Source organism: Rhineura floridana, chromosome 2, assembly GCF_030035675.1.
Source record: "Rhineura floridana isolate rRhiFlo1 chromosome 2, rRhiFlo1.hap2, whole genome shotgun sequence".
Lineage (NCBI taxonomy): Eukaryota > Metazoa > Chordata > Lepidosauria > Squamata > Rhineuridae > Rhineura > Rhineura floridana.
The window spans coordinates 122,932,111-122,954,121 of record NC_084481.1 but is presented as its reverse complement, the minus strand read 5'-3'; the positions used below and the strand labels follow the sequence as shown (position 1 = coordinate 122,954,121).

The 22,011-nt window shown below is 41.0% G+C and overlaps 1 protein-coding gene, 1 long non-coding RNA gene and 1 other non-coding gene across 4 annotated transcripts in view; all 3 read left to right on the top strand.

Moving 5' to 3' along the window:
- EIF4G2 (eukaryotic translation initiation factor 4 gamma 2) overlaps positions 1-12,742 on the top strand; it is a 30,184-nt gene extending 17,442 nt beyond the window's left edge. The window contains exons 4-23 of the mRNA XM_061612774.1: positions 192-257; positions 716-841; positions 2,272-2,374; positions 3,429-3,560; positions 3,641-3,707; positions 3,802-3,953; positions 4,148-4,258; positions 4,688-4,771; positions 4,859-4,957; positions 5,429-5,570; positions 5,664-5,824; positions 6,407-6,520; positions 7,154-7,279; positions 8,050-8,154; positions 8,234-8,449; positions 9,620-9,878; positions 10,076-10,280; positions 10,532-10,743; positions 10,897-11,018; positions 11,928-12,742. Of these exons, the coding sequence (XP_061468758.1) occupies positions 192-257; positions 716-841; positions 2,272-2,374; positions 3,429-3,560; positions 3,641-3,707; positions 3,802-3,953; positions 4,148-4,258; positions 4,688-4,771; positions 4,859-4,957; positions 5,429-5,570; positions 5,664-5,824; positions 6,407-6,520; positions 7,154-7,279; positions 8,050-8,154; positions 8,234-8,449; positions 9,620-9,878; positions 10,076-10,280; positions 10,532-10,743; positions 10,897-11,018; positions 11,928-11,993 (2,668 nt within the window). The 3' untranslated portion in view covers positions 11,994-12,742. The remainder of the gene's footprint in view (positions 1-191; positions 258-715; positions 842-2,271; positions 2,375-3,428; positions 3,561-3,640; positions 3,708-3,801; positions 3,954-4,147; positions 4,259-4,687; positions 4,772-4,858; positions 4,958-5,428; positions 5,571-5,663; positions 5,825-6,406; positions 6,521-7,153; positions 7,280-8,049; positions 8,155-8,233; positions 8,450-9,619; positions 9,879-10,075; positions 10,281-10,531; positions 10,744-10,896; positions 11,019-11,927) is intronic.
- Positions 6,739-6,916, top strand: LOC133378665 (small nucleolar RNA SNORD97). Its single transcript, XR_009761097.1, has one exon. It is a non-coding gene; the product is annotated as a small nucleolar RNA SNORD97 (small nucleolar RNA).
- Positions 12,743-12,955: 213 nt separating the features above from the next.
- On the top strand, positions 12,956-21,766 carry LOC133378296 (uncharacterized). 2 transcript variants are annotated; one of them, XR_009760940.1, is made up of 5 exons: positions 12,956-15,077; positions 15,710-15,792; positions 16,661-16,784; positions 17,332-17,447; positions 19,980-21,766. It is a non-coding gene; the product is annotated as an uncharacterized LOC133378296 (long non-coding RNA). The 2 variants fall into 2 exon arrangements; XR_009760939.1 differs by lacking the exons at positions 17,332-17,447; positions 19,980-21,766 and having other exon boundaries at positions 16,661-16,848.
- The last annotated feature ends 245 nt before the right edge of the window (positions 21,767-22,011 follow it).

The window sequence follows — 22,011 nt, the reverse complement described above, 5'->3', positions numbered from 1 at the left end:
TCCAACACAGACTAGGATAAGATCTCTACTTAAAAGTCTTGTTGAAAGAGAAAGGTCTTCAGTAGGCACTGAAAACATGACAGAGATGGTGCCTGCCTAATATTTAACGGGAGGGAATTCCAAAGTGTTGGTACCACAACAGAATAGCTCTTTAAATAACTGTAAAATGTTGGGGATTCTGTTTCTAATAGTGCTTCTTCGGGCGGAGGAGGAGGTAGGGGTGCACCTCAGCACTATCCCAAGACTGCCGGCAACAGGTATGTCTGCCTTAATTAACTTCTACTGAGACTGCATGAAATACACTGGAATTGCATTTGAGGATGTTGTAGTAAAGTTGAGATGTAGGACATTACTTTGCAAAGATGTTCAATACTTGATATGGCCGAGTGGTAAATTGGACATGTATATGAAAATAATGAGGGTAGCAAACACCAGAAAAACTTAGCCTGGAATTGTGCAAATGATGCTCAGGCTCCATATCATATTGATTAAAATACTTAGGTGAAGATAAAAGTGAAATTCATGCTGCTGAAGAAGAACATGGAGTAAGGAAAAGAAAGTGGCTAACATTTCATCCAATGTTGAAAGCTGGTCCAAGAGCAAACTTGAAATTGGAAATTATTGATGGACTGTAGTTTTAAGTTGAATCTTAATGACTTGAATTTACATGGGAACATGTTTTCTAATGTTTGATTCTTGTGTTTCCAAAATAAAGCGAGTTCCTGGGGAAAACCCCAGGGCAAAACGCTCAGAAATGGATTCCTTCACGAAGCACTAGACGAGATGACGACTCCGCAAATGACAAAGAAAGACATGATGCAATCTTCAGGAAAGTAAGAGGGTAAGTTCTGAGATAAAAGAATGTTGTAATATTAATAATCAGTTGGATATTTTAATTACTATCATTATTTACATTTACTACCCACTCTTAACCCAAAGATCCCAGGGTGGTTACAACAATTCTAAAATACAGTATTAAAAACAATTTTAAAACAACCTAAAATCACAAAATAGAACCTCATTGCGAAGGACTGGTTGGTTCTAATCAGTATGTGAAATGCACCTTCCCACATGCTATTTTTTAGCTGTTTTCCACCTTGAGTTGGTAGGTCACAATACTGCAGCAACAACTGGCAGTTATCCCTGTTTAATACTTGGATCAGACCTGCCCAAGTTGTGACCCAGCAAATTGAATGCAGCCTGTGTTGAGTGGCCTGCTAGGATGCTGTCTAGTTCCAGGCAAAAAGCAACAATAGAAAGCTTTTATTGAGCTTCTGGTGGACTGTGTTCAGCTTGGTGGATAAAAAATCTGTGTTGTGTGTTAGCATAATCTAGGTCCTACATCTGAACCCTATGCTCTGGCTTCCTTGCTTACAGTTCCCCAATCTTCTTTATTTGTGCACTTACTGACTGCCCATGCAGTATCGGTCTTAATTTTCCAGTTTTGCCCCAATTCTGCATTCTCTTTAGCTCCTTCATTCATTAGCTCCGTGTCTTTGTCATCCATTGTTTACTCAGATTCCTGCTTCATAGTCTTAGTGTGATCCCACATACGGATTCTGCACCTGTGCAGAGCCCTGTGTAACAAAATGTTGAAAGCTAGGTTAGAGTTTTGGCATGCATCAAGGGGTGTGGTTCCTACCACCTGCTCTTTTGTTCTGCCTCAGTAGTAGAAGTGTTCAGAAAACTGTCATCACTTACTCTGGTTATCCTGTCTCTTGATCTAGTTCTCTCATGCTTCTACCTACTCTCCCTTCCCCAGCACCATATAGCTTCTCCTTACTTGAAATGCTGTTAAGTTTTTCCAGAGGCCTTTCCTATTCGACTCTTGTTGGTTGATTCTACTCTTCCTCAAAGTTTCATTCTCCTTCACCTTCCTACAGGTTCCAGTTTGTTGTCTCCTGTACACCCTTGCCTCAGCATCCTCCTCAACCTGTCCTTAAATGAGATTTTTCCCTCACAGAAACCAAACTATAATTTTCTTAGTGTTTGACTAGTTTTTCCCTTGGTGCCATCGCACCACCTCAGCCAACTATGTTAATATTAGGGGTTTCATTTCCACAAACTCAATGCAACATAGATTAAAATTAGAATGTTTGCAATTCTTAACTGCAAGGGGGGAAAGCCATTATCTTGGGATACATCCATTGGGAAAAGTCAGCACTGGCTGGATTCATAAACTTCTTAAAAAAAACACCGATAAACAAAGCAAAAACAAATTGAACTGTGGGGGAGAAGTCTTACACAGTTTCCTTGTTTTGTTTCCTTTAGCATATTAAATAAGCTTACTCCTGAAAAGTTTGACAAGCTATGCCTTGAGCTCCTCAATGTGGGTGTAGAGTCTAAGCTCATCCTAAAGGGGATCATACTGCTGGTAAGGAAAGATACAGTTGTTAGAAAAATGCTAATTTTAAATAAAGAGCGATGGTTCTACAGTATAATGATGGTATAAGAGATGAGTAATGGGTGGGGTGGGGAACAAGCTTGAAAGGCATGTATCTGGAACGGTATGTGGAAGCTAGGATAGAGGTGTGGAACTACACTTACTGCTCCAATACAGCACAAGAATCATTTCTCAGACTTATATAAGATCATGTAAGTAAGAATAAAAACTTGGCAATTTTTTGTTCTAAGAACTGAAATTTCTTGAAATAGCATTTCATCTCAGATAGTTACAAAAAGGGTATAATCATCTGTTAATGCAAGTAAGATTACACAAACCTGTTTGCTTCAGCTTCTTCTATGAACAACTGCAAAGTGCTTGTGATGGGCTGCAAGGATGGCCATATCACTGCATCATAGCTCATGGAAGGGCAACGCTACTGGCTGAGTGAAGATAAGTTGATAGCGTAGATGAGTGTATTAAGTGCCCACTGTTGCTCAGGCAACTAAGTTCATGTTAGTAGAAATTTTGAGCTGCGGCACTTCTTACACTATTTTATGACATAGCATTGAATGGAAGGGAAGCAAGAATGGGAGTCTTAATTAAACACCATCCTAAAGGCATTTCTGGTGCCATACAGTGGTCATCGCCAGTTGAAAAGCAATAGAATAGATTTGCTAAGTGTAGGGCACTGCTAAAGCAGCCAACAAAATAAAGCTAGCTCTTTGCTTATTTTTTACTCGCCATAGGATGCCAGTGCAGTGTGTCTATGAGTATGTGCTGTAGCCTTATCTAATCAAGTCAAGTTTGAATCTTAGAATTTAGTGAATAGTCAATAGTTTATGCTTCTTTTAGTGCAAAAGACTTACAAGCGCATGAAATAACTGTAACATTGAAAGGTGAGGGAGAGGCTCCTGAGGGCAATTGAACCTCCTGCTATGAACCTTAGCACATCAAACGCTAATGAAGTGACATGGGATTTGCCACTGAACAGTTGCTTATGCTCTGGTTCTTCCAAATAACTCAGGAAAGTTCTCTTCTTTAGATCGTAGACAAAGCCCTTGAAGAGCCAAAATATAGCTCGCTATATGCTCAACTATGTCTGCGACTGGCAGAAGATGCACCCAACTTTGATGGCCCATCAGCAGAGAGTCATCCAGGACAGAAGCAAAGCACAGTGAGTGCAAACCTAATGCTAATATGAGAATTAGTGTTGTATAATGACAAGATATTAAACTGTTGCCTTTTTACTCCTAGACATTCAGACGCATCTTAATTTCTAAACTTCAAGATGAATTTGAAAACCGCACCAGAAATGTTGATAGTAAGCCTTCAAAAGAACTGTAATGTAATTTTGGTTTTGGTTTGTATGTCATATGAGCAAGACAACAGCTGTCCTTTTTTCTTTTTTTTTTAAGTCTATGATAAGCATGATGCCCCCCTCCACCCCGAGGAGGAGGAACAGAGAGCCATTGCTAAGATCAAGATGCTGGGAAACATCAAATTCATTGGAGAACTTGGCAAGCTTGATCTTATTCATGAATCTATCCTTCATAAGTGCATCAAAACAGTAAGTGGTATTGATTTTTTATCTTATATAGGCAGAAAGTTCATATAGAGTTCTAATTCTACATGGAGGAATAAAGTGATGAGGTTTTACTGTGATTTTAATTTAGTGGAATTTCATATAAAAACAAGTTGTGAAATAGCAGCCAAAAAAACTCTTTTGTTAATGGGTGCCTTTCTTGGCTTTAAAATTTTCAGCTTTTGGAAAAGAAGAAGAGAGTCCAGCTCAAGGATATGGGAGAGGATTTGGAGTGCCTCTGTCAGATAATGAGGACAGTAGGACCTAGACTAGACCATGCAAAAGCCAAGGTAAGCATTGCCTAAATTACATAAAGAGTAGACATTGAAATTGATAGGCTGACACTAAAATGAGCGAGCAGGAAGAAGGAAAGGTTGGGAAAGGCATTTCGGAGCTGTAAAAGCTTGTAAATTTCTTGGATCCCAGAAAACTCAAAGCTGCGTTAAAAAAATCAGCAAACTGACCAAGTTTTCTTTCTGCATCTCTGCAATGGATAATGATCTGGTGACTAAAACATCATATTTAGTAGGAGCTATCCACTTTACAGCAGGACTGTTAAGTAGCAAGGAAAAATTGAAGCTGAAACAAAGGCACATACTTCTCCGGTTTTATTAAGACTTGTACATGAAATATTTAAGGAAGCATGCTTGCTTCTGGCTATTTGTGTGCTCTCTAAGCCTGTCAGTTGGCTGAAGATCACAAATTTCTGTCTTTAACAGTCCTTAATGGATCAGTACTTTGCCCGTATGCGCTCCTTGATGATGAGTAAGGAATTGCCGGCAAGGATTCGTTTCCTGCTGCAGGTAAGAGCAAAAATTTGCTTATTATGGTGTGTCAGATATGCTGGCACATGCCCTTGAACTTAATACTTTTTTTCTTTATGCTTGAAGGATACTGTGGAGTTGAGAGAACACAATTGGGTTCCTCGCAAAGCTTTTCTTGACAATGGACCAAAGACTATCAATCAAATCCGTCAAGATGCAGTGAAAGTAAGTACTTACCTAGGCAAATATTTAGCTATCTATATGGCTAGTTATAGCTATGTGGCTCAACAGCAGACATGGGATGGTTTCAGAATTAAGCACATGCAACAGTGCTGGTGAAAGTTGGCTTCCTAGCCACCACTGCCTCATAGCAGTCCTCTGGAAATGAACCCTTCTTAATTGATGGGGAACTTGGGGGATCCCTGCAAATCAGATAAAAACAACTTGAATGAGCAGAGCTCTCAGTCAAGTTGTCTCCACCCAATTACTGAGAAACTGCTGTGCCAGAACCCACCCCATTCAGCAGGGTTTCTTGACCCATGGTGGAACAACTTCGGGGGGGGATTTGTCTTCCACAAGTCTGATTAGACATATTTATCTCTGGATCTATCCAGGTGTGTATTAAACATGCAAAGTTGAGTAGAGTTAGGATCTCCTGCTTTAACTCAATGTACAACTGAACGTTTTGTTTTTAAGGATCTAGGAGTTTTTATTCCTCCTCCTATGTCTCAAGGGATGAGAAGTGACTTCTTTCTGGAGGGACCGTTCATGCCACCCAGGATGAAACTTGACAGGGATCCACTTGGAGGGCTTGCTGATATGTTTGGACAAATGCCTGGTAATGCCTTCAATTTTAGGAAGTAACATGTTGTAAAGGTCCTTTATATACCTCTGTTAAGACATTGTTGTCTTGTGTGTGTTAAACCCACAGGTAGCGGAATTGGTACTGGTCCAGGAGTTATTCAAGATAGATTTTCACCCACCATGGGGCGACATCGGTCAAACCAACTTTTCAATGGCCATGGGGGACATCTCATGGCTCCTGCTCAATCTCAGTTTGGAGAACTAGGCAAATCCTTCTTGAAAAATCCAGTAAGTGACCTTGGGAAAAACAGTCGTATTCATCTGATTCTTGCAAATTTCTCTAGGAAGAATAGCTAATTTAATGTGCTGTTTAGTGATGAGCTTCACAGAAGGGTATCTAGGAACTGATTCCTTCCTACTCAAGCTATGGCTGCAAGGGTGGGAAATACAAGCATTTCTTTTTCACCATGCAAATAAGAATACTAAAACATTGCCACCCTTTGTCTGCAGTAACTGTTGTACCTTATAAATGAGCACTAATTGTGGCAGAGTGGCTAAGACTGAGCTGTGAACCAAGGCATTTCCTGATCAGATTTCACCTCTGCTATGAATTTATCTTGGTGGCAGATTGCCAGTGCAATGCAGAGATTTATACTTTTTTTAAAAAATCAAAATGATCTCCAAAGTGGTTTTCCATACACTATTTTATTGCTCTTGAATTGTCTCTTGATAACAGTAATGCTGACTTTAACAGCATTGTTATAAAGAACACTAAGAAGGCACAGGAAGTGCTTTAGATGCTTAACACTATATATAATAATTACTGGGTTGTGGTGATCTTCATCTCGCTTTCACTCACCTTGAAAACAGGTGCAAAGCCAACTATACCATAATCAGAATCAGGGACTTCTATCCCAGCAACAAGGACAGTCCAAGGATATGCCACCACGGTTTTCTAAGAAAGGACAACTTAATGCAGATGAGGTATACACTGAACAACTTCTAGCTGGGGTTTTTCCGTTGTAAACTAAACTTCTAACGTCTACACGTTTTATTCCCCAACTTTTACACAATTGTGTTTAATTTGGAAAATACATAAGGGCCAAATATAAGGAAAATAGCAGGGGGCCTACAACAAGTTATGCATTCAAGTCTGAACAGACTTGGTCATTAAATCATTGTGACCCAGTTTAAATCATTAAATGCCCAATGATTATAACAAGACGCGTTATTACGAGGACCAATGCTGGAACTTCCTTTCTACCTTCTGCCTCTTCACTTTTTTCTCTCACCTCTCCCCCCCCCCTTCTGCCTCTTCCTTTTCCTCTCCCCTTGGAGACTCCAGTGTCCTATGAGCAAGATTATGAGATATGAGGGCAATATTATGTTCATTAAAAAAGCAGCTGAAGTACACAACATTTCAGATACTGGTTGGGAGCATAAAAGTCCATGATAAAATGACATTTACCTCATAACTAATCTCCCTATTTATTGATGCTGTTGCTGAGGCTTAATGCTTTTGGATAAAGTATAACCCCACCCTGGCTAGGTTCGACTCTCATGGCTATAGCAACAGAGCTCTGCTACAGAATTCTAACATCTTAACTCTCTTCACAGATTAGCCTGAGGCCTGCTCAATCTTTCCTAATAAACAAAAACCAAGTGCCAAAGCTTCAGCCCCAGATAACTATGATTCCTCCTAGTGCACAGCCACCACGTACTCAGACACCACCTTTGGGACAGGTAAAATTCCCAATGGATTACTATCATGGTTATCATTCTAGCTGGATTTTAGATGGCATATGGAAAGTTAGAGAACTATAAACATGGTGAGCGAACATGCAACTCTGTGGCTCACTCCCTTTAGGTAGTTGCAGTACAAGTCTTCAAGCCCTTTCTAATATTTAAGTTTCCAAAGAAAAAATGCTAATGGCAAGATCCTGAAACACTGCATATGTGCTTGTTAAGGAGTGTTTCCAAGTAAACTTGGGGAGATGTTTCTGTTGTGACCTCAGATTTTTGAACTTCCTCCCCACAGGAGATGTGATGCTGCAAGTTTTCACTCAAGTTTTAAAAATGACCTTTTTGAACTGCTTTTTACTTGGACAATGTAGAGGAGATAGCTCTGTCAGTTGCTGTGGGGAGTTTGTTGTGTTTAGCTCGCTAATCTTAGATAATTGTTAGTGCTATATTTATGTTACATTGAATATTTTTACACTATTTTGATACTGTGAGCCGCCTAGGGTGGTTTATATACGATTTTATAAATAAATAGGGCAGTTAGCCTTTAACAAAAAAATGATGGTCTTCACATTTCTGTCCGTAGTTATGGATTCCCTTGGAAGTTCAGGCATGACAGCCTGCTGGTGTCCTTAGCAATTTTGAGAATTGTTTTGCTAAAGAATAACGCAGAATTTAAAACTAGCTACTATAATATAAATTATTACTGTGACTAAATAATACTTTTAATGTCACTTGTTTAATCTTCTAATGTGCACTTTTTATTCTTCCAGCCGCCTCAGCTTGGTCTCAAGACAAATCCACCACTTATCCAGGAGAAACCTGCAAAGACAACTAAAAAGCCACCACCTTCTAAGGAAGAGTTGCTCAAGTTAACAGTAAGTTCTATTAAGCACTCTTTGGATTATAGTGGCTGCAGAGATTTATGAGAAACAGCTAACTTTTTCACTCTTCCAGGAAGCTGTTGTAACTGAATATCTGAATAGTGGAAATGCCAATGATGCTGTCAACGGTGTGAGAGAAATGAGGGCACCAAAACACTTCATTCCTGAGATGCTAAGCAAAATAATACTTCAATCATTAGATCGATTGGATGAAGATAAAGAAAAAGCAAGTGCGCTAATCAGTTTACTTAAGCAGGAAGGGATAGCCACTAGTGACAACTTCATGCAGGTACTGGACACACAGATTTGCTTGTTGATTTTGATTTGTGGTTCCAAAACTGAACTTACTACACTCATTTCTAATAAGTAATTATCTTGACCGTCTCTTCCCTTTCCCCCCCTTTTTATTTAGTCTGGTAGAGTTAATATATGTTTTAGACCTGGGGATGGGACCTCTTTCCTACAGTGAAGGAAAGGATCCACAAATGAGTTGCAGGAACCTGCAAATTAGGACTAACTTGTTATAATGGGATGAGCAACCCTCTTACTTGGTTCCTGCCTGCCTGGCTCCATTGCAGGACATTCCCGTGGGGGTATTTTGTTGTGGGCTGCATAATGGGCAGAACCATAAACAAAAGTGTCTGGATTAATTAATCAATCCAGAATAAAGCTCACTCTACTTCAGTTTTCACCATGGCTACTCAAGCAAACCCCACTGGGCTTACCTCAAATAAAAATACAGAAAGCTTGTTTTGTTTTTAAAATTAAAATAGATTAATACAGTTACTGTTCTGAAAAGCACATACATCACTATAGAGAAAGGTACGGCAGAAGCATACCAATTAATACTCGGATATTGGGGAAACTCCTTTCCCCCACAAGCCATATAGCCAGAGGAAGAACTGTTTTTTCAAAGAGAATACTAGTCCTTTCAGTTGTTCTGAAGCTACAGAAAAAGAGAAAACTCTTTAAACTGTGACGGGGAACCCCAACCCCATGGACCAGATGCAGTCCTCTAGGACTCTGTCCGGCCCTCAGGGCTGTCTTTGGGGCACACCACCATCCCAGGTCATACCCCTTGGTGGCCCTACTCTATACCTGACATACCTATTATCCTGCCTGTTTTTTTGCCTCTGGCCTTGTTCACCACTGGCATCTTGCCCATGAGGAAATATGCCTTCGGGCTGAAAAAGGTTCCCCATCCCTAATTTAAATAGCTAAAAAATAAGGAGTAAACTAATAAAGAACTCTGGGATGGAAGAATGAGGCACGTTCAAGAAATCGGGCCATGTAAGGTGAGGTTAGGGCCCCAAATTGCCCATCTATATGTTAGAGAAACAAGCTTTCAAATAGTAGTAATCTCTAGACTTGTTTCTTGCTTTACATTGTTTGGTTGCCCTAATGGCATATAGGCATTAAAAAGAATGAATACTAGCTAAATTTATTTTTTCCCTTGCAGGCATTCCTAAATGTATTGGACCAGTGTCCTAAACTGGAGGTGGATATCCCTCTGGTAAAATCCTATCTAGCACAGTTTGCAGCCCGTGCCATAATTTCAGAACTAGTGAGCATCTCGGAACTAGCTCAACCATTGGAAAGTGGCACCCATTTCCCCCTCTTCTTGCTTTGCCTTCAGCAGTTAGCTAAGCTACAGGACCGCGAATGGCTAACAGAACTCTTCCAACAGAGCAAAGTCAATATGCAAAAGATGTTGCCAGGTAAGGAACAAAATACTGATGATTGATTTAATAAAAAGACTAGATATGTGTGTAATGTATGTTTTGTATAAAGAGCTAGAAATAACACCAAATACTTGGATTTTCCTCTTCAAAATGGGAACAAAAGCAGAACTACAACGATGGATTGGGTGATGAGTCTGAACATTAATTTGGAAACTTTTTTATTTATGTTACAGAGATTGACCAGAATAAGGATCGTATGCTGGAGATCTTGGAAGGGAAAGGACTTAGCTTCTTGTTTCCGCTTCTAAAACTGGAAAAGGAGCTTTTAAAGCAAATAAAGTTGGACCCATCTCCTCAAGCAATCTATAAATGGATTAAAGACAACATTTCACCAAAACTTCATGTAGATAAGGGATTTGTTAATATTTTGATGACCAGGTGAGATGCTTCAACTGATTTTGTTGAGTAGCATGAATGAGTCTCCTGTAGTTTGTAGCATGATTTATAAAAGGTGAGGTTAATATTAAGGTTCTGAAATCCCATCTTCTATCTGTTAGGTGTTTACTTGTTTATGAGAAGGTATCCTTGTTGGTATTTCAGCGACCTAGGTCTTGCCTTCTTATAGAGACAAATGTGTATCTAAATAATTGAGTCAAACTTACGCTGTTTCAGTTCAACTTTTCTTTCAGTTTCTTGCAGTATATTTCTAGTGAAGTAAACCCATCTAATGATGAACCAGATTCTTCATCTGCTCCTTCTAAAGAGCAGTTGGAGCAAGAAAAACAGCTGCTTCTTTCCTTTAAGCCGGTAATGCAGAAGTTCCTTCATGACCATGTTGATCTACAAGTGAGTGCCCTGTATGCGCTCCAAGTGCACTGCTACAACAACAATTTTCCAAAAGGTAGGAATAAAATATTTCCTCTCTCCATAGGGTTAGGACTTGCTGTGTGAGGGTATAGGAGAGTTTCAGCCAAATGGGTGGACTGCAATCTGCACAACTGATGCTTTTAAACAAACACCCAGAATAATATTGCTGTGTTTGTTTTGTTTTTAGGCATGTTACTGCGCTTCTTTGTTCATTTCTATGATATGGAAATCATTGAAGAAGAAGCTTTTCTGGCATGGAAAGAAGATATTACTCAAGAGTTTCCAGGGAAGGGAAAAGCTTTGTTCCAGGTAAACTACCTCCTTGCAGTCTCAGTTTGCTGCTACAACAAGTTCTGTAGTTTGAATTTTTAAGTAATCAATCCAAGTCCATTGGAATATGTGTCTCCGACAAATTCGAAAATCTGAATTTCACATATATAAAGCTAATGAACAAAAGGATTAAATTTATTAATTTGTAGCATGTTACTTGATAACATCCAGAACCAGTCTCCAAAGAACATGAATCATAGAATAGTAGAGTTGGAAGGGGCCTAAAAGGCCATCAAGTCCAACCCCTTGCTCAATGCAGGAATCCAAATCAAAGTATTCCCGACAGATGGCTGTCCAGCTGCCTCTTGAATGCTTCCAGTGTCCTAGAGCCCACTACCTCTCTAGGTAATTGGTTCCATTATCGTATGGCTCTAACAGGAAATTTTTCCTGATGTCCAGTCAAAATCTGGCTTCCTGCAACTTGAGCCCATTATTCCATGTCCTAAAATCTAGAAGAGATCCTGGCCCTCCTGTGTGCGACCACTTTTCATGTACTTGAAGAGTGGTATCATATCTCCCCTCCATCTTCTCCAGCCTATACACTCCCAGTTCTTTCAGTCTCTGCTCATAGGACTTTGTTTCCAGTCCCCTGATCATCCCTGTTGCCCTCCTCTGAACCTGTTCCAGTTTGTCTGCATCCTTCTTGAAGTGCAGAGACCAGAAATGGACGCAGTACTCAAGATGAGGCCTAACCAGTGCTGAATAGAGGAGAACTAATACTTCATGTGATTTGGAAACTACTGTTAATTCAGCCTAATAAAGCATTTGCCTTTTTTGCAGCCACATCACTCTGTTGGCCCATATTCAGCTTGTATACTATTGTATATAACTATGAAGTATACTATTACTATTCTTGCTTCTGTTAATGTTGTAATGGCCTACTTACAGGTAAACCAGTGGCTGACCTGGCTGGAAACTGCTGAGGAAGAAGAATCTGAAGAAGAAGCTGACTAAACCAGCCAAAGCCTTAAATTGTGCAAACATACTGTTGCTATGATGTAACTGCATTTGACCTAACCACTGCGAAAACTCATTCCGCTGTAATGTTTTCACAATATTTAAAGCAGCAGTAGGTCAATAGGACTTGCTTCTGCGTAAGGGTTTTTGTAGTACGTCTTAATCATAGTCTACCATAAAAATATTTTAGAGTATATTTAATGTTTAGATAACAGTGTATTAGCAGCATGCAATAATTACATCATAAGTTCAGAAGCAGTCTGTGTAAGGATCTTCTTTGATGCCAGTTACCATAGGCTGTTTGTTAGAAATCTGAATAGCAACACTGAATACTGTAGAAATGCACTTTGCTCAGTGTAATACTTGAGTTGTTGCAATATTTGATTATCCATTTGGTTGTTACAGAGAATCCTTAACTGTAATCGATGGTGGTTGCCGTAATAGTATATTGCCTGTATTTCTACCTCTAGTAATGGGCTTTATGTGCTAGATTTTAATATCTTTGAGCCTGGGCAAGTGCACAAGTCTTTTTAAAAAGAAACATGGTTTACTTGCACAAAAATGATCAGTTTGAAGAGGTGGATAAATGCCCTTGGAAGTGGTCTTTGTGGGTGTGAAACAAAATGGTGAGAAACTGAATTGGTCCCTATTATAGTATTGAAATTAAGTCTACTTAATTTATCAAGACATGTTCATGCCCTGATTTTATATACTTGTATCTATCAATAAACATTGTGATACTTGAATGTCTGCTGAAATGCCTACTCTTTAAATTTTGTTTTGTCTGCCAAAGAAAATGGATACTGGAGCAGAAATCTCTCGACAAGCTATACAGTAGGGCCCCACTCATACGGCAGGTTAGGTTCCAGACCCTCGCCGGAAAGCAAAAACCGCTGGAAAGCAGATCAGCTGTAGCGCGGGGGTCTGGAACCTAACCCGCTGATTGCACCAGAGGAGGAGAAGATCAGATCTTCCCCTCCTCGGGTGCGATCAGCTTGAGTGGGAGTCTGATCGCGCCAGAAGAAAAGATTGGCTGCAGCTGATCTTTGCCTCATCGGGCGCAATCAGCTGGAATGTGTGAGTCACAGCCCCCAAAGAGGATAAAATCGGCTGTAGCGAGCTGCAGCTGATCTTTCGTTCGGGCGTGATCAGCTGGAGTGAGTGAGTCTGACTGCCCCCAAAGAGGGTAAGATCAGCTGTAGCATGCTACAGCTGATCTTACCCTCCTCGGCACGATCAGTGCTGGAGTCTGATCACGCCAGAAGAGAAGATCGGCTGTAGCGAGTTATAGCTGATCACCCCACTGGCGCCGTATCAATGGAACACTGAAAAGCAGAGCCCTACTGTATATTGTGTGTGTGGTTCCCCCCCCCCTTAGTCTAAGACCAATGTATTTTATAGTAGTGGGGCACATTAAAACAGCCTTTTGGTGCCTTTCCAGTTGGAAAGCTTGCTATCACATAATTCATGCTTTAGAATGAGTGCCTTTTGTATTTTATTTAGAATCTAAGGCTCCTACTGAAGGGGGTTGTGGTTTTGCATGTGTTGAGCTCCTAATGAGACTACCAGCTCCTAAAAGGGTAGTTCTCTACCAGTCTAGTACAAGTTGAGGGAGCACATAGGTTTATCCTCTAGAACTAACCTGGTTATGGAAGCTGTCATTCTCAAAATTGCAGGTACTACACAACAATATTAAGATTATAGTTGTGTTTAAATCTGAAGCATACTCTGTAAGTAGCTTGGTCATGCCAAATTTAATTGTCTCATTTGCCATGTGTAGCTAATGTAAGTGTGCAATATGATGATGCATTTGGCAGCAACATAATGTTAAATACATTGATGGGATTTAAACCTTTAAGCTGCAACAGAGAACACTAAGAGTAACTTGGAATGGTACCTGGAGTTCTGGTTGCCCCACCGTAAAAATGATACATAGGTGGAAAAGTCACAGAAAAGGCAGCTAAAATCATCAAGGGTTTAGATCTTATTTCCTATCCTAATGGAGAGGGAACATACGACTGTTCCTAAAACTATTAACTATATAGATAATATTTTCATGATAATTGGAATTCAGAGTTGCCCAGTCAAACCAGCAGTAGGTTGACACTACTAAAAAGTATTACCTCTTGTGCTACCACATAGTGTAGCAATGGTTACTAGCTTACATTAATTTGAAATAAGCATATCCTGCATGAATTACATGTATCTGTAGCTATTGGCCATGATTGAGCTTCCGTAGACAGGCAGTAATACTCCAGATATACTAGCTCCTGGGGTCAAATGTGAAGGTAATCATTACTGTGTAGAGAGCCATCTGATTAAGTACTGGAAGAAACTGCTGGGATACATAAATCTTGGTCTAATGTTTGGCAAAAATTTTAAAAATGCCAATAGTACTACAGGAGTCCCAAAATATGTATATAATCTATAGCAAACTAAATTGTGCAAACCTGCATAGTTCACCTGTATGTCCAATGGAAGTTGTTGCTGTTAAGTATGTGAACACCAGGGCACTTGGGTATGAAAGCAGGCAGGGGTGAGGATGGTACTTAGCCTTTACCTAAACATTGCTATTGTAGGTGCACACTGGAGAAAATACTGAACATGGCCTTGTCTACTAAACATCAGTAATTGACCAATAGCTATATGGGAGAAAGTCCCCAGTGGGTTTTCCTGCAAGAGAAGTGGGTGGGTGTGTTACCCCCTTAACAGGCACTGTAGTTCAAATACGTGAATATCGCTATATGCACTACAGTTGTTTCCACTACCTGCATGCCTCAAGCTTTCCATTTCTCCCACCCTCCCTTTCACTTGTGTTTTATGAACATGGTGTAATCCACAATCCTCTAAACTGGAAGGAGAAGCCCGCTATATTAGCAAAGCACTGCATTTGTTAGGGTTTACCTTTTAATATAAACTCACTGTGTGTGTGTATGCTGTTGTTTTTCATGTATTAAACTTGGGTTTCTATTTTAGTAATGGCCATTAGTTATGTGCCTTCAAGTCAATTATGACTTACGGCAACCCTATGAATCAGTGACCTCCAAGAGCATCTGTCGTGAGCCACCCTGTTCAGATCTTGTAAGTTCAGATCTGTGGTTTCCTTTCTGGAATCAATCCCTTGTTTGGCCTTCCTCTTTTTCTACTCCCTTCTGTTTTTCCCAGCATTATTGTCTTTTCTAATGAATCATGTTTTCTCATGATGTGTCCAAAGTATGATAACCTCAGTTTCATCATTTTAGCTTCTAGTGACAGTTCTAGTTTAATGCGTTCTAACACCCAATTATTTGCCTTTTTTGCAGTCCATGGTATGCGCAAAGCTCTCTTAACACCACATTTCAAAGGAGTTGATTTTTCTCTTAACTGCTTTTTTCACTGTCCAACTTTCACATCCATACATCATAGAGATTGGAAATACCATGGTCTGAATGATCCTGACTTTAGTGTTCAGTGATACATCTTTCCATTTGAGGACCTTTTCTAGTTCTCTCATAGCTGCCCTCGCCAGTTCTAGCCTTTTTCTGTTTTCTTGACTACTGTCTCCATTTTGGTTAATGACTGTGCCGAGGTATTGATAATCCTTGACAAGTTCAATGTCCTCATTGTCAGCTTTAAAGTTACATAAATCTTCTGTTATCATTACTTTAGTCTTTTTGACTATTATTGGCCATTAGTTATATACAATAAAACAATTGTTTATATTGCTGGTGTAGGTCAGATCTCTGTTTGAAAATGGAAATGGACTGCCTTCAAATCGATCCTGACTTACGGCCACCCTATGAGTTGGGATTTCATGGTAAGCAGTATTCAGAGGGGGTTTACCATTGCCTCCCTCTGAGGCTAGTCCTCCCCAGCTGGCTAGGGCCTGCTCAGCTTGCCACAGCTGCACAAGCCAGCCCCTTCCTTGTCCGCACCCGCCAGCTGGGGGGCAACTGGGCTCCTTGGGACTATGCAGCTTGCCCACAGCTGCACAGGTAGCAGGGCATGTAACCCCTGAGCTGCTCACTGTGGGGGTGATCTGTAGCTGGCCCTTGACACCGAGGAGACATGAGCAGGAATTTGAACTCGCAGACTCTGGACTCCCAGCCAGGCTCTCCTCCCCACTGCTAACTCTGTTTAAGAGACTTGAAAAATACATAGAGCTGTGCGTTTGAGACTAGCTTTTATTGTGTGCATTTTCCTGCATTCAGATGTAGTGATTATATACAGGTTGTCATTCCCTCTTAACCAACCTTCAAAATAAATGGGCTTTTTAAATTTTGTTTTACCATCTGCTATGGCCATCCTCCTTAATATGTATTGTAAAGCCTTTATGTTTATATTCTCCAGAACACGTCCCAGTGTTGAGATAATGGGCACAGTATAATCTTTAAAAAGGAGCTAAACGCTGCCCTATATAGATTAGCATCTGCACAATACAGTGCAGGAATTCCAGTTGGTCATTTACACAATTATTTGCAGCCCCCTGCTAGATCATCAAAAGTAGAAATGGAAATATCAAAACACTACTGCAGAGCTGATGAGAGCTGACCCAAAGGCCCTGCTGCCATGACTGGTTGTCAACTCTACATGTGACCTTGTTTACAGGATCATGTTGCATGCTGACCAATAGAGGCTGCTACCTGTGATGTTACTTTGTTTATATTTCTTACCATTATTTGTAGACCACACTCACCATAGATGATAGGCCTCCGGGTGCCTACCTCAAGGGAAGCTGGGAGGATGGCAACAAGGGAGAGGGCCTTCTCAGTGGTGGCCCCCAAATTATGGAAAGATCTTCCTGACAAGGTGCGCCTGGTGCCAACACTGTTTTCTTTTCGGCGCCATATCAAGACTTTCCTCTTCTCCCAGGCATTTTAGCATGTTTTTAAATTGTTTTTAAAAAATTTTAAAATTGTGTTTTTAAATTGTTTTTTGTGTTTTAAAATTTGTATATTTGTTTTTAATGTTTTTAATTGTTGTAAACTGCCCAGAGAGCTTCAGCTATGAGGCGGTATATAAATGTAATAAATAATCATAATCATAATGTTCACAAAACAGTTTACAGATCAATATAACATTTCAATCAAATAGTACAGTAGCGCTTCGCTAATACAGCGGTCTCAATTAGACACAATTAGACTAAAGCCCCACTCATATGGCACTTGTTGCGCTTTTATGGCGGTTTTCGGGCATCGTGCGTCATTCTATTCAATGGGGTTCCGCTTTACAGCGGTTTTCGCTTTACAGCAGGGGTCCGGAACGTAACCCGCCGTATGAGTGGGGCCCTACTGTATGGTATTTAAAACAAAACAAGACACATAATACAACTGACTTAAAACATCTGTTGGAATAGGAAGGTCTTAAATCAAGCATCTGCGGTTCAGCAGCCACCTATCTAATCTAATCTAATGCTGGGAGTGGACTCAGATGAGCAACACACCCCTCTGGGCCAAGTCAGAATGACGGCAGGTAATCTATTTTCCTTTGGCTTTTCTGTTTGAAATCAAACCAAATGGGCAAAGGGACAGTGGTTTTCAAGCACTGATTATCAGATGAAATTAATTTAATAGTAAAGAAATACAGCTGTCTGTGGGCAGAACAGTTGTATGAGCTAGCCTTTATTTCCCAACAGACATGTATTTAGGGACAGACTGACTACCAGGGCCAGTTCCAAGGGGCGGCCAGGCTAGCCACCCTGTCCATGCCCCTGGGAGGGCGCGCGCCGGAGGGGCACCCAGCCGGAGAAGGCCTGGGAACGCCAGCCGGCCTCCCTTGCCCCGCCGACGCTGCTCCCGCGCTCGCCCTCCCACCCGCCTCCGAGGAGTTGGAGCAGCCGGGCAACGGCGTGGGGCAGGGCGGCTCTGGGTGTCACCCCCCTCATGGTGACACCCGGGTGCGGGCCGCACCCTCCGCACCCTGGTAGTGACGCCCCTGACTTTAAACAGTCATGGCTTCCCCCAAAGAATCCTGGGAAGTATAGTTGTGAAGGATGCTGAAAGTTGTTAGGAGTCCCCTATTCCCCTCATAGACCTGCAATTCCCAGAGTTCCTTGGGAAGAGGGATTGATCATTAAACCACTCAAGGAACTGTAGCTCTCTGAGGAGAATAGGGGCCTCCTAACAACTCTCAGCAGCCTTCACAAACTACACTTCCCAGGATTCTTTAGGAGAAGCCATGATTGTTTAAAGTGGAATAATATTGGAATAAATGTATGGTGTGAATTTGGCAGCCTATGAGTCAAAGTGAGTCCATGTAACAAAGCCAAAGTTACAGGAAAAGCCCCACCTTGGATTAATTCAAAGGTCCATCTGGTCCTGTTTCTCACAGTGGCCAACCAGATGCTTCTGGGAAGTCCATGAGCAGACTATGGAAGGCAAAAGCCCTCTCCTGTTGTTGCTCCCCAGCAGCTGGTACTGAGAAGCCTACCACCTCTGAAACTAGAGGTTCTATTTAGCCACCATGAATAGTAGCCACTGATAGCTTGATCCTCCATGAATTTGTTTGGTGCCCTTTTAAAACCATCTAAGTTGGTGGCTGTGACGCCCTTCCCTGGCTCTCCCTGTCAGGTTCCTACCTGCTCGTGGCTACTGCCTTTCACTAGGCACCACCAGGGACTCCACCAGTCCGGACTGTCCTTTTTTATGGTTTCTCTCTCCGCTCTAGCACAGATCTCAATAGATCCCCCTGCTAGGCAGCACCACCAGTCACGTTCTACAACCAATGTTCCCAGAGACCTTGCCTGAGTCTCTCTATCTGGTTACATTCATGACTGCGTGCCTATGCTGTTCCCAACCCCCTTGTATCAATGCAGATAACTCATAACTCGGGGTTGCTCTGGATACTTATAATGTTATCTTCTCCTCTTCACCGCTGCCACCATTTGTTACTGTTTCCCTTCAGCCTTGGTTATTACCTTACCCTCCCTTCTGGTCTGTGAAACCCCAGCCAAGGATCAGGCCTTCGGTAAACCAAAATAGTATTTATTAAATAACATTAATAACAAGATAACTTTGATAATGATCTACAAGCTTATGGTTTCATCTATTACTGTGATATTTGACTTATTACTAATCTGAACTCCACCTCCCTCTTTCTCCACACTCTCCTGACATACACCAACTCACACCCACCTCCAAACTCCACCAAAACAACCCACTAACGTCCACCAAACACCTCTCAAACGACCCACTCACGTCCACCCAGATTCAACTGTCATCTTTCCATTTATACTCTCAGCCATCCAAACACTCAGCCAATTATCCAGCATTCTACTGCTCATTTACTCCCCCCTCCTCTTTCATTCCACTTACCATGTATCTTCTATACAAACAGCACTTACCATATATACATTAATACAGGAACATCACAGTGGCCATCACCACTGCTTTAGATGGCCATCTTGCCACATCAAGGTCTATACATTTATTATGTGCTGTGTGAAGGCACACTTCCTTTTGTCTGTCCTTAATCTTCCAACATTCAGCTTCATTGGGTGGCCTGATATTATGAGGAGAGAAAGGTGTATTTTCTTCCTATTTTCTCTACAACTTGAATAATTGCTAAACATTCTATCATGTCCCTACCACCCACACTTAGCCATTTTTTTCCTCAGCCCAAAACATTATAACTGTTCCTTGAAGAGAATACTCCACCCCTCCAAAGTTGGTTGCCCTTTTCTACATCTTTTCCAGTGCTAAATATCTTTTTCCCTCTTTTTTTTTTTAAATGGAGCAGCCAGAACCTTTCACGTACTCTAATTTATTTATTTAGTCTATTTATATACCGCTTATATTTAAATTAAGCTCTAAGCGATGTACAAGTCCAAACATCTTAAAGCAACTACAAAAAACAATAAAATACAGTTAACTGAACAAAACATCCTCTTTAGTATCAACATAATATAAACATTGCATATAAAACTAAGTACAAGAAATACAAGAAAAAAACAAAATATACATAATAGACTAAACAGAATATTCTAATATGAATACTGTCCAACAGTCTCTGCAGAAAGAAGCCCCAGGCAACCAATCCAAGGATAGAACCACAGGCAACAATCCGATACGTACCGTTCCAATTTTTCTGGTTAGCTCTGCAAGCAGGATCAGTAGTGTCTGGTGCCCTTTGAGATTGGCGAGGCAGAAGGCACAGAGGCCATTTGTACACAGAACCACAGCTAATACCTGACAAAGCCAATTACTGCTAGTGTTGTCCTGATCCTCCTCCGTGCTTAGTTCTATAAAGCCAACAGTGACTAAGAAGGAAGAAGCTGACAGTCAGGGCCACCTTGAGGATGGCTGGTAAGCAGGAAGGCAGACAGGTGTGGGCTGGCTGACAGCTGGCCAAGAGCTGAGACTGATCAGTGCCCCATCTGCCTTAATGGACCAACCTCCAGTGGGCAGGATACTAAGTTAGATGAGCGAAGAATAAGGAAGAAATGGAGAGCCAGATGAGAAGAGAAGCCTAGGAGGTAGCAGCAAATTGTTTGGGGGTGTAAGGTTAAGGGAATTGCACCTCCAGACTGTCAGTATTTTGTGGGAGGGTTTAAAGCACTTGCTGGGAAATTTAAGTTTGCACAATTTAAAGTGTTGTCACCATAGCACAACAAAACCAATTCAAATAAACAGAATTGTTGCAAGTAGAAAATAGATAGGGAAATGCATTGAAAAGTGTGGAATGAACTGATTATTAATGGAAAGACGTATAAACATCCTGCAAGCAACTCCTTGTCGTACAACCTCCTCACAAGCAAATCAGAATGAATGCTCAATAAAGACCGGATATAATCTAACATGCCCATAGGCTTTCTGCAAACAAATCAGGAAGAATGCTCAACAAATAAGTCCTCTGGAGGAGCCCAGATTCTCTTTCACGTTGCAATGAACTGGACAAAAGGTGAGGCTGAGCACTTGCCATTCAAGGCACAACACAAAGTTGTGGAACTTGCAGAAGAGTTTGCTCATCTCTCAGCAGCTGCTCATGGATCCTCCTCCTCCTCTTCTCTCTCTTTGTTCTTTGTGATTCTTCCTCATATTATTGCTACTTCATTTTTGATCAATTTTTCCTTCAAACGCCTGCAACTTCAAAGTTCTACCTAAAAGGCCACAACAGTTGACTAGATAGGATTTAAAGGATTCCTAAAAGATCCTTTTAGGAGAAAAACGATGAATGTGTGTGTAAGGAAGCTCTTTGAAGGGCTGAACTCCTACTTGTCTTGACTTTCCTATGCATAAAGTGTTGCCTCCATTTTTTATTATATAGCCATGAGAGTTGGCTGTATACTATAGCCAGCGTGGATTTTTCACATTCAGCAATGTTAAATTGAAAATACCCCTGATGCCATTCTGATGCTTCCCATAAGCTCATTTCAAAATAAAACCTTACAAAACTTACAGTCCTGAACTCAGAAACGCTTTCTTAACAACCCTCTAAATTTTCATTGTGATACACAACACAGTCAGAGAGAATCGAGAGTTCCAAGTCTAAAAAGAAAGGGAAAAAACCCCAAAGCCCTTTTGGACTTTTTTCTCTCAGAGTTCTCATAATCTGTTGAAATTCATTAAAAATCAGCCATATTCACAGAGTACCTATAATCCTATTACTGAACTTGTCCCATACTCTGACCTTCATCTTCTGCAATTTAAAAGTTGAAAAAATGCCTGGCTGATTTTTAATTAATTTAAGAAATTTTGGCTGGCACCCTATGATAACGCGGGGCATGCTCAGTAAGATCCAACTGTCGGAGTTCTAAAAGCCAGACTCACAGCTGCTTGGCTTGGCTTGGCTAATCAGGGGGCCACACCTACACCAGACTTTGATTTCACGTGAGACAGTCATGGCTTCCCCCAGAGAATCATGGGAAGTGTAGTTTGTGAAGGATGCTGAGAGGAGACTCCTATTCCCACTAGAGAGCTCCAGTGGCCAGAATGGTTTAATAGTCAGCCATTCTGACTGAAGGTCTGTGAGAGGAACAGGGTGCCTCCTAGCAACTCTCAACACCTTTCACTAACTACACTTTCCAGGATTCTTTGAG